The 12,023-nt window shown below is 38.4% G+C and overlaps 1 protein-coding gene across 1 annotated transcript; it reads right to left on the bottom strand.

Annotated features, from left to right (window-relative positions):
* Nucleotides 1–7,528: 7,528 nt before the first annotated feature.
* Nucleotides 7,529–8,572, bottom strand: LOC144241591 (trace amine-associated receptor 4). The gene has a single exon (XM_077776173.1). It carries the CDS (start codon nt 8,570–8,572, stop codon nt 7,529–7,531), a length of 1,044 nt encoding a protein of 347 aa, XP_077632299.1.
* Nucleotides 8,573–12,023: the final 3,451 nt, after the last annotated feature.

The raw sequence follows: 12,023 nt of genomic DNA, 5'->3' as shown, positions 1-12,023 counted from the left end.
TTATGGTTCTTACGCTTCCTTTCTGGGAACTGGCCACCTGTATGCCCCTCCCCCCCAAAAAAAGATGTGAAGGAAAAATTGAAGGGCATTTTGTAACCTGGTACAATTTCCTTAGATACTGAAGCAAATATTGTTCAAAAATCAGTATAATGTGAGATTTAAGGTCTCATAAGAGTCACTTCTCTGCTAGCTCTGGTTTGTCTAACTGGACACTTTTGAAATTGGTGTAGACTATATCTTTAAGGGAAAAGAAGAAGAATGTAAGCTAACTGTTATCTCACAGACAAAGCAGGCTATGTCACAGTAGGTACTATACAATTATTGAGAAACTATCTCTTCCATTTAGATAAATTCACCTATTGGCAAAAGTAAAGTGAGATTTCAAGCTACCAGTCTGAACCAAGGGAAGAATTAATTCTTTATAACAAATCATTGCTTGGGGAAAGAGTAACATCTGGCTCCTCTCTTCAAGAACTAAATAAAGTGACAATAAAATCAACAGATTGAGCTGCTTAATTACATGCCAACCAAGAACATAATTCAAAATACAAATAATTAAAAGAGTAGAGAATTACCAATTTCAGTTTTGCATGTGGCACAATTTCTAAAGAGAACACACATTACTTATACATCTTGGAAGAACTATCTGTTGTGAAAAAGTATTTTTCTATCTTAACACCAGTCTGCAATTTTAAACTCTAATAAACTGAATTCAAGCTTCCTAAACTACTTACAGAGGTAGGAATCAGAATCACTTCATTAGAAGTCCTTCCTGTAGCAGGTGAACATAGGTATGTAGAATTTTCTTCCATCAGCAAAGATGACAATGTGCAATCAGTTAATGATTTTATACTCCAAATAGAAACAAGTCCTTGGTGTGGTATGCCAGGCAAATGAGTGCTGGAAGAGCACCAAGGGACCTAGTTTGCACTATTCACAAGTCTGTAGTTTGAAGCTTCTCAGCATGGGATCACTTATCTTGCCAATTAATTAGAGATGAAAATTGAAGACACTGGTTTTATATACTCTTTTGTTTAATTTTATTTTTAGTGAGTTTCATATATCCTTTCTGCTTTATTGTTTTAAATTTTTAAAAAATTATTCATTTTTGAGAAGCAGACCATGAGTGGGGGAGGGGCAGAGAGAGACACACACACACACACAGAATCTGAACGAGGCTCCAGGTTCTCAGCTGTCAGCACAGAGCCCAAGGTGGGGCCTCAACCCACGGACCATGAGATCAGGACCTGAGCCACCCAGGCATCCCACTGCTTTAGAATTATTCGTATACAGTGCTGTTTGGGTGGGTTAGTCGGTTAAGGGTCTGACTTCAGCTCAGTTCATGATCTCACAGTTTGTGAGTTCAAGCCCTACTTCAGGCTCTGTGTTGATAGGTGGGAGCCTGGAGGCTGCTTTGGATTCTGTGTCTTTCTCTTCTCTCTACCCTTCTGCCACTTGCATTGTGTATCTCTCTCTTTCTCAAAAATAAATAGACACTAAATATTAAAAAATTATTTGTGTGCATGTCTTTCAACAAAATAGTTGAGAATAATTGATCATAGCCCTTAGGGTCACTTCATGTTAGTTAAAGAAATCACAGTAGATGAAACAATTCCCTAAACACAGTCGAGTTAGATTCTTGTTCTGTTACCCCGTCAGTCATCCCTTATTCTCTTCGTCCCTCTGCCTCTCCAATGGTAAGAATATCTACAATTAGATTCATATGTCAATACTCTATACAGATTTTGCCAAGGGAAACACATTCAATCATATATGGCTCTCTCTGATTTTTGGTACCAAATCTCCAGGGTATAGAATGCCTCTTTATGGGCTTGGAGAGATCATTCCTCAAAATAAATCAAACTGATGTTTGATGTTGCAAAAACCACATAATTATAAAGGTGACAAAAGATTACATCTGCCAGTGGGGCCTGTGGTAAGAGATGTAGAGGTCAAAATGAATGAAATAAAAAAAGAAATGAAAAAGAAAATGAAGCAGGTCAGCAGGCACCTCCACCTTCTCCACAAAGCCTGGGCTAAACCCAGTGGCCATTGCTGGAAACTTGCATTGTATCAAGTCCACATGCATAGAAATAGGTTTTTGACTCCAGAACTTGATAATCAGACCAGGAAGGATCCCGTGTTATCACATGCAATGACACCTTTTGATGTGTAAGTCATAATTCGCCTGTAGTCAGAGAGTCCCATGGCTCTAAGTCTAATCTGATCAAGAGTTTGTGAAAAATAAGGACAAATGTCTTACAAATAAAAGAAGGTCTAAGAAAGAAAGTCTCAAAAAGAGACTTGTGCTTTGTCTCTTTGTGTTTTGGGGGGATATATTACATCAAACCTGAAATGTAATATGCCATCACATGTGTGATTCCTCTATCAGAGATTATGTAACCTTCTGTGCCCTTTTCTCATCTATTAATTGAATATAATACAATACCTACACCACAATTTTGTCAGGAAGATGAATGAGTGTTAAGAATGGTTCTGTCCCGTGGTGAACTGGACAGATACGAGTGGGAATAGATGTGAGTCCAGATTCTGTGTTAACCCTCCCAAGTCAGGGCTCTCATCCCCTCTTCCAGACTGACTTTCAGAAATACACTCCAGTTACATAACAACTGGGAGCAAAACTCATTGGAGTTTGGATCATCTAGATTTTCTTGCTTATCTCGGGATTCATTGTGTTCCATTTCCACAGCTTTCATCCACGAGGCTTTATATTTTAGAAACAGAACATATGAGAACGTGGAATACTTATAAGGTAGTCAAAAGTGTTATTTAGATTGAGGATCTTAACAATTAGTTTTGCTATTTAATAATGCTAAAGCTACTAGGGTAGGTTATAAGACAGGAATATTAATGTCCCCCCCCCGCCAAGCAATGTCTGACTCCATTGAAATAATCTCTGAGTGTTGGTCCAGGAGAGAAAAGGTTTACGGTAAGATATTCTAAAAAAGAAAATAATCTAACTGATGATCCCAAGGGACCCATAAATTCTCAGCAATATTTGGGACAGGCAGTTAGTAAGTTTTTAACAATTGCCTCTATTCATATTTGCAGTCTGAAACTGCGTTCACCATTGATGACTAAGGTCCAAAGAAGAGAGGTTTTTCTTTTTTTTTTTTAACAGAAAGAATAATAAAAGCAATTCCCTTGAGGATACAAATAAAAAAGCAATTGCAGAACTTGTTTAGGGAGTATCAGATAAGGTTTCCTGTTTTTAGTAGCCCCTCTGCAATCCAGTCAAGCTCAATTAAATGCATGTGAAAGGGAAAACCTAGGTTAGCAGTTGATGAGGCAAAAAGCATGGACTTTACCAAAAGCTACACCAGGTTTTGAATATTATGATCTTGGGAAAGTTGCCTAATCTCTTAAAGGGACAGGGGATTTAAGCCAGAGGTTATAGGGAGTGCTAGTCAGTGGTTGGGAGCAGCTCCTTTACTTAATCTGATGACACATTCCTTTGGCCTAAAATGCAATCTTCCCTACACCCCAAACCAGGCAAAATTTTCCTCCTCCATATTCCCATAACATATTGTGCCTGGCGCTATCATCAGACATATTACCATGCAGTGTAATTGAGTGGTTATGACTCTCCTATTAGACCAAGAGCCCCTTGAAGCCAAGATTTCAGTTTTATGTGTCTCTGAACCACAAACACTCAGAGTAGTACTTGGCACATAGTAGATGCTCAGTAAATGTTTATTGAGCTGAGCAGCTTTTAATATAGACAGCTGTCAATGACAGCCACCATCTTCCTGAGATAATGGCTGCTCTATTCAACTTAGATACATTCTGGAAAGAAGAGCATTGGATTTGTAATAATAATGGGATGATTCACTTTTCCTTGGACTACCCACCTTCCGCTTGGGAAGAACATGTGGAGCTGTTCTGAGAAACAATTGAGCTGATGTTCACAGGCATCCTTTGTAAATTACAAAAAGTGCTTATGACGGTAAGGAATGATTATGACTGCAGCAAAAACTTCCACCGGCTCTTTCATTTCTCCTCTATTTAGCTGTGCTTTCAGTGGGCAAAAGAAAATGTGGCCTGTGTCCGCAGACCCGAGTTCTTTGATATCAAGTCAATCATTTTATGTAATTCCAATTTTTTTACTGTTTTGTTTATTTTTGACAAACAAAGAGACAGAGCGTGAGTCGGGGAGGGGCAGAGAGCGAGGGAGACACAGAATCTGAAATAGGCTCCAGGCTCTGAGCTGTCAGCACAGAGCAGAGCCTGAAGTGGGGCTCAAACTCATGAACCACGAGATCATGACCTGAGCTGAAGTTGGACACTTAACATACTGAGCCACCCAGACACCCGGTCTTTATGCTATTCTGAGGACCAAATGAGAAAATGAATATATACTGAGCGAATGGCTGCTCTTCCCATTCAGTCTCTCAGTTCTAGCAGTGCAAATCGCCCTGTTGAATCCCTTAAAAGGAAGAGAGGCTGCTCATGGGAAGCAGATTATAAAATACTCCTGCCATTATATGGTGCTCTATCTATTACCCCATCTGACCCAGGAAGGACGTCTATGTTGGCCTAAAGACCAAGGAACTCCTCCTGCTTCTTTGAGTCTTCAAAAGGAAAGAGTACCATTAGCCTCTAGAATGTTGCCTTCGGGATTAGGGGCAGAGGAAATCTCCTCCTGAAGGATTAAATGACTGCAATCATTGAAGAATAAACCAGTACTTTACCAAGCATCTCAAAACCTAACTATGATTTCAAATACTGTCCTTTGATGATGATAATAATAATAATAATAATTTGCCAAAACATTTTAGGATCTAAATATGCTATATTTAAATGATCAAATTATAAGTACTGTCCTCAGGAAGCTATAAATATTTAATAGAACATGTAGATCCAGAGAGTATTGGGAATTCTCAACAGAATAGAGATGTTATTAAATGTATTTTGGAATAATGAGTAGCTCCCAATAGATAGTCTAGAGTGAGGATAGAGTCAAAAAAGCAAAGGTTCACAACAGCATTTAGGATTTATATACATGTATATGAACATTAGAAACTTTAAGGATTAAGATGCCCTGCATGGATGTGTGATTTTATTTGCCCAGGTCAAAGAATGGAGGGGGTTTGGCTAACCAAATATTCTGGTATTACTATAAGAATTACTGTAGGAGCACCTGGGTAGCTTATTTGGTTAAGCATCCGACTTTGGCTCAGGTCATAATCTCACTGTTTGTAAGTTCAAGCCCCACACCAGGCTCTCTGCTGTCAGCCCAGAGCCCGCTTCAGATCCTCTGTTCCACCCACCCACCCCTAACCCCCGCTCTCAAAAATACAAGAAAATAAATTACTGCCATAAAATGCACTTAACATTAAAGCCTCTGCTAATGGCAACAAGATTTCTCTTTGCAACCTACCAGTGTCTGAAAGTTATCTTTATGAAAAGCAACTTTACTTCCTGCAAAAATTAGCAAAGATTATAAATAAATTACATCAGCCACATACAAACAAATCTAAGTTTGCAGATAGAGTCTATTCAGCTGGAAGACTCCTTCTATTGAATATCTCCATTTATGAAATTTCCCAATCTGTCAATCTATAAAATAGTGAACAATATTTCTAACATGACCAAACCTTTCAGTAAAATACTTCCACTATTGAGGCATTAGGAAAGGGAAGGGAAGATCTGATTTCTATTCTCAGGAATCTTACTATATGAGAACGAAAGCTTCATCTTGAATATTGCAAATGTTTCTGAGTCAGTAAGTCATTTTCCACTATGTGCCTCTGCTGGCTCTGTCCCCAAGTTCCCCAGTCCAATGTTGTGCACATGTGACCAAAGAAAAGAGGAATTAAATTCTGTTCAATTTCTTCTTTACAAATAGGCTCTTGACTCCATCTTCCTTCCCAAGAGAAAGGGTCCATACTTATCTAATATTCTTTGCTTTGTAATTGTTTATTTTGTTGAATTTGAGTAACTAGATGTTCTTCAAAGTTTCTGTTTTAGTTATCCAGGGAACATGTTCAGAGATTTTAATGAGAAAGAAATCATCCCAGGCACCGTGGGATACAAAATGAAAAATATAAAGACATAGTGTCCCACAGAAGAAGCTTATAATCTAGTGAGGAACCAACACACCTGTGCACACTCAACTCTGGCACAAAGCAGGAGTCAGAGAAACAGGTTTGGGGTGGTGGGTGTGCATAGAAGGAAGATGCTGGATACATTGAGTTTGCTATCTTGGTGGAGCCTTCAAAACAACAGTCCGTTGGTAGTAATGAGGGACTGAAGTTTGGAAGAAATGATAGGCTGCAAATAAATATATTTGAGAGAAAGGTATGTAGACGTGAGTATTGAAACGGTGAGGTTAGCTAAGGTTAAAGCATGATTTCACCATGGAACTGTTTAAGTCTTCGGTCAGATAATCCTCTCCTGTGGGGGATGTTCTGTGCATTGTAGACTGTTCATTGAGCAACATCCCTTACCTCTACCCTCAAGATGTCAATAGCATTCCTCCCTGGTTGTAAAAACCAAAAAACATCTCCAGACATTGAAAGGCCACAAAGGGCAAAACCACCTGGTTAAGAACCACTGGATTAGAGAGACAGAGAAATGGTATGAAGGATGAAAAGAAGGTTGTAAAGGACAAAATAAGTTTATGGGTAGGAGAATCAAGAGAAAGACAAAAGAAAAAAAAAGACATGATGAGACGTGTGAGGCATTATGTCTTATCCTAAAACTCTGGTGTAGGGAAGGAACTTCAGTTGTGAATGAAGCTCAGTCTTAGTGAATAATTAGTGTGTACACACAGATACCAAAGTCATGGAAATACCACCTATGTGTATATACACAGGTTGTAAATATATACAGTATATGTAATTATATATTGAGAGGAAGAAAGAATATATTCCTAAACTCTTTATTTATTCTTCTCATTCAGTAAGACAGTCCAATTTTATTACCAAAATATTACAAAATTGACATCAATGCTTTTTGTAAGATGTTTAAGTCAGAACTAAAAAGTTGAAAGTAGCTACAACTGTCTGCTTCCTTCTCCCCTTCCATGTCACTCACATGCTCAATAATCCAGATTCCCAATGTTCTCAAGCTCTCTCCCCGACTCCCCTAAGATAGAACAATAGTCTCAAGAAAGATTTGGATAAACTCTGTGTGGCTGTCAATAAGTGTGAAGACTACCTATGTCTCCTCTTCTCATATTTATAAGAAAAAAAAATGAATATCTGCATTTGATGTAAGTCAGAGGAGCGAAATTCTAAATCTCTAATTTTGTAAATTTAGGAATCAGCAAGCCATGGGACAGAGTTTTTTTTATTGGCAATGCCTTCCCCAGAACTCCAGAAATTGACCACTTTGGTAGCTCTGGTACAGAGCATACTAGATCTATTGCTCCTACTTAGGTAGATGTCCATAAAACCAACTGGTAGAATATATTTATCCAGTAAGTTTGTGGCCTTACCTTTGAGGAGAAGCAGCATCCCAGATTCCTTACCAAGAAAGAATCTTAGAGAATGGAGAGCATTGCCTAAGCATCTGCAGGAAATAGGCTTAGGGTGGAAGAGTCAGGGTGGAAGATGGTTCCCGTGATAATCATTCTCAATGCCCTGCGAAACCAGGGATAAAACATGCCATATATAATGGGATTGAAAGTGGAGTTAAAATAACCCAGCCAGAGGAAAACATTGTACAAATCTTCAGGAGTTGTAAAATTAATGAAGGGGTCTGTGATTGTCAAGATGAAAAAGGGCAGCCAGCACAAGACAAACACTCCCATGACTATGCTTAAAGTCTTGGTGGCCTTGCTTTCTTTTTTGGATGATACTTTCATTTTGCTTTGTGACCCAGTGTGTTTCCTGGTAGGACCCATGCCAATTTGCTTAGCGTGCTTCCTGGCTACTGTGAAAATGTGTAAGTAAATGCCCACCATTACAGTTCCAGGGAGGAAGAAGGCTATAAAGGAGGCCAGCACCCCCCAGAGCTTGTTAAATATCAACACACACAAACCTGTGCAGTCAATGGCTGCAACAAAGTCTTCTGCACCAACTATGTTTAATTCTGAGAATACCAGACCAAAGGCAAAAAAAATTGGAATAGACCAACTGATGAGCAGAAAGACCTCTATTACAGGGATGGTAATCTTGGTGACATAATGCAAAGGGTCACAAACAGCATAGTAGCGATCCACTGAGATGAAGCAGAGATGAAAAATAGAGGTGGTACAGAGCATGATGTCACAGCAGCTGTGGACTTTGCAAAAGAGTTCCCCAAAATACCAGCAGGACTCAATGGACCTGACCATACTGAAGGGCATGACCACACAACTCAACAAAAAGTCAGTTGTGGCCATGGAGAGAATCAGGAAGTTGGTTGGCGACTGGAGCTGCTTGAAGTGAGCGATGGAAATGATCACAACTAGGTTGCCCAACATGGTCATCACTATAGCACCAATCATGACAGCATACATGGCACACACACTCAGCACAGACCTCACATTTCTAGGGCATGAATTGTTGACCAAAGCGAAGCAAAATTGTACTTCTGGAGAGTTCCAAAGTTCAGTTGAATTCATTGTCCTTGTCTTATGGGTACTATTGATGGGTACTTTTGCAAAATTATTGTGCTCCTGTCCTTTCTGTGGAAGAAAGAGGAAAAACAATAAAAACCTTTGGTGTGGGGTGCCTAGGTGGCTCAATCAGTTAAGCGTCTGACTTCAGCTCAGGTCATGATCTTGTGGTTCTGTGGGTTCGAGCCCCACGTTGGGCTCTGTGCTTACGGCTAGCTCAGAGCCTGGAGCCTGTTTCAGAGTCTGTGTCTCCCTCTCTCTCTGAGCTGACCCTCCCCTGCTCATGCTGTCTCTCTCTCTCTTTCTCAGAAAAACAGAAACAAAAACAAACAAACAAACAAAAAAAACAACCTTGGTGGGAAAATTTTCAGAAAGGCCCAGCTAGCTGCATTTCCAATTTTAAACTGAACTCCCTACTGACCAAGAGCACTGCTTCCCAAACATTAACGTACATACGAATCACCTAACGATCTTTCTAAAAACACAGATTCTGATTCTGGGGTGGGGTTAAGAGTCTGCCTTTCTCACTGGCTCTCAGGAGATGCCAATGCTGTTAATCTAAGGACTGTCCCTTAACTAGGAAGGGACTAAAGACAACTGAATGAATATGGTCAGCCAATGTCTAAGTAACCCAGTTAAAACCACTTACGTAACCCGGGTAAATGCCCATGTTCTGGGCACTAATATGTAGCCTGCCCTTAGGATTCCAAATCTACAGGCAGATCAAGAATTTTCTCTGTCCCACTTATACTAACCAATTTGATGGCTAAAAGCCTATCAAGAATTACTAGGACTTGTGGCACTTTTATTTAATGTTTAGCTTCAAAAATAATTACAATCTAAAGATTGTGTGCTTTTTTTCCCCCCTCTTAATTTCTCTTGTGGTATTTACAAATGCTTTGTATCCTGTTGCTTAATACATACTATTCAATTAAGGGAATATTTTTCTTTCCAAGGTGAAGAATATAGTTCTTAGATTTTAGAGCAATTTCTGGTAAACCAAAAATGTGCTAAAGCCTACAAAATTATACGTGAATAATCTCCATGAAGGGGGGAGGAATACTGAAATGATAGATTCTGTAAATCTCGCGCATTATCTCCTTTCATTTAGCAACTCCATTCATGAATTCAAATTTAAGTTGAGGTCTCCCGTTTCACAGATTGCAAGGCTTAGCCCGGTAACAAATTTGACACATGGGCGTGCTCATTGTTTAAACTGTCCCTTTACATAATTTATGCTGTTGCCTTTAAAAATGTGAAAACAATGAGACTGACTCACTCCGGAATATGACAGAGGTTGATTTGTTTTTCCAATGCCAGGACTGGCTGTGTTAGTCTGATGACCAAAGACAAGTATTACTGAGCTCTAATGCCAGGTGGGAAGAGTGGACTTTGGCCTGAGAAGAAATGAAAACTCACTGGTCCATCGTGGAAACAAGCCCACAAACATGTCCTCATGAGACCTACTTGGAAAATACATTAAATAAGAATACAATGACCTTTGAAAATAATATTTACAGTATTTGCTACTATAGCTCAGCCATTTTTTCCAATGTGTATTATTTGAAATTTTAACATCATGGCACATTTTATTTGATCGTGATATAATAAGTTAATTTCTCAAGTTAGCATTTTTCTTTAGATATGTTTTAACTTTGCCAATCAAATTCAGTGCAATGGAGTTGAACTGGAAATACCAAAGCACAGAGGAGGAAAAGGTAAGGACAAAGACTTATTCAAGTCCTTTTTAAACTGTAACTTATCAATTTTGGAACACACAGCACAAATTACTTGATTACTTATCACATTAGCCATAAAATACTGAATCTAATGAAATCTTAAACGCTCAATTAACTTCTTTAACAAATTAATTTTATTCTTTCATCTTTAGTTTTGTGAATTTAAATTATTTTCTTTAATTCTTTAAAAAATTATCTTTAAAGACAGCTAACAGGTACCAAAAAATTACTGAAGCACATCAATACATATCCATAGACAGACAGCATGCTCATACAAAATATACACTCTTCGACAGTTTATGGTATAATTTTTGGAGTTTGAAGTTTCATTTTTGAAAAATTAATCCCTGAAAGAATTGATACAGCTTAACTCCCAGGTCTGTAAAGTGAATATCATTTATTTCATCTTATTTATTTATTTACTTATTTAATGTGGGAGGAAATGCAGTATGAAGCAGCTGCCTGAACTTGACAGCATTGTCTCATGTTTCAGATTCATGGTTATATATATTAGGGAAGTGTTTAAGCTTCTAAGTATTCAAGTAAGACAAAAAGAGTAAGATGCACACTTTTACTTACAAAGTTATTACATGTGTGAATTGTGAAGGTAATACCAAAGGGAATGATACTTTAAGCCCTAAACTCTTGGTCCTAAATTACAAAAGCAAGTAAGAAAATGCAAATGGGGGCTGCTGGCTTACTGCTTTGTTAAAGGAGGAAATTGTCATGAAATCAAGTGCAGTCTGGGTTTTGCTTGTTATGTAAGAACATAACAGAACAGATCCCTTTATGTTGAAGACTCACTTCCAAAAAAGATACAGTAATTTTTAATAAGATCAAACAAAGGTAAACCCACTAAGACATTTGACTTTTAACATAGCATATTATTATGACACCTCATTTCTTTTTACCGTTAACATTTCCAGGGGCCAAATGCAGGACAGCATTGTAAACAATCACACAGTGCCAGCAGAGAAAATTGTTAGTTCTTTTTCCTAAGCATTAAAAAGAAACATTTGCAAACAACTCTGGAGAGAAGCAAGGATTGCTTGTCTTTTACTTCAAAGTTATTTCTTTAAGGGAAAAGATAATAAGGAAACAGACGCGAGGACTCTGAAATAATGATTTCAAAAATACAAAAGTCCCTCAGAATTGCAAAGAAAAAGTGAAAACAGACTCAATAATAATTTTCCCCAAGCATTAAATACCTAAAATGTTATTAATATATAATGTATTTCCCCAAAATAAGAAGGAAAATATTCATCCAGCTCAATAATGTATTATAAAGTGGAAATTTTAGGCAAAGATATCAAACCTGCTTACCACGCATGAGTTTTCTTCTCTTGCTAGTGACATAGTTCAGCCACTTTACTTCTGAGACTATTTCTGTGGGGAAAAATGCTTTTATCTTACCTTGATGTACATCACTTATGCAATAATTTCTTAGGTAAGAGAGCTTACTTGGAACTACATTTAAGAAAGAACTGGGGCGCCTGGGTGGCTCAGTCGGTGGAGTGTCCGACTTCGGCTCAGGTCTTGATCTTGGGGTTCGTGGGTTCGAGCCCCGTGTCAGGCTCTGTGCTGACAGCTCAGAGCCTGGAGCCTGTTTCAGATTCTGTATCTCCCTCTCTCTCAGATCCTCCCCTGCTCATGCTGTCTCTCTCAAAAATAAAAAAAAATAAAAAAGAACTGGGTCTTCCTATCATTGCCCGTTTAGA

Source organism: Crocuta crocuta, unplaced genomic scaffold, assembly GCF_008692635.1.
Source record: "Crocuta crocuta isolate KB4526 unplaced genomic scaffold, BGI_CrCroc_1.0 scaffold25, whole genome shotgun sequence".
Classification (NCBI taxonomy): Eukaryota; Metazoa; Chordata; class Mammalia; order Carnivora; family Hyaenidae; genus Crocuta; species Crocuta crocuta.
Note: the sequence above shows the minus strand (reverse complement) of the source record. Positions and strands in the feature narration are given on the sequence as shown.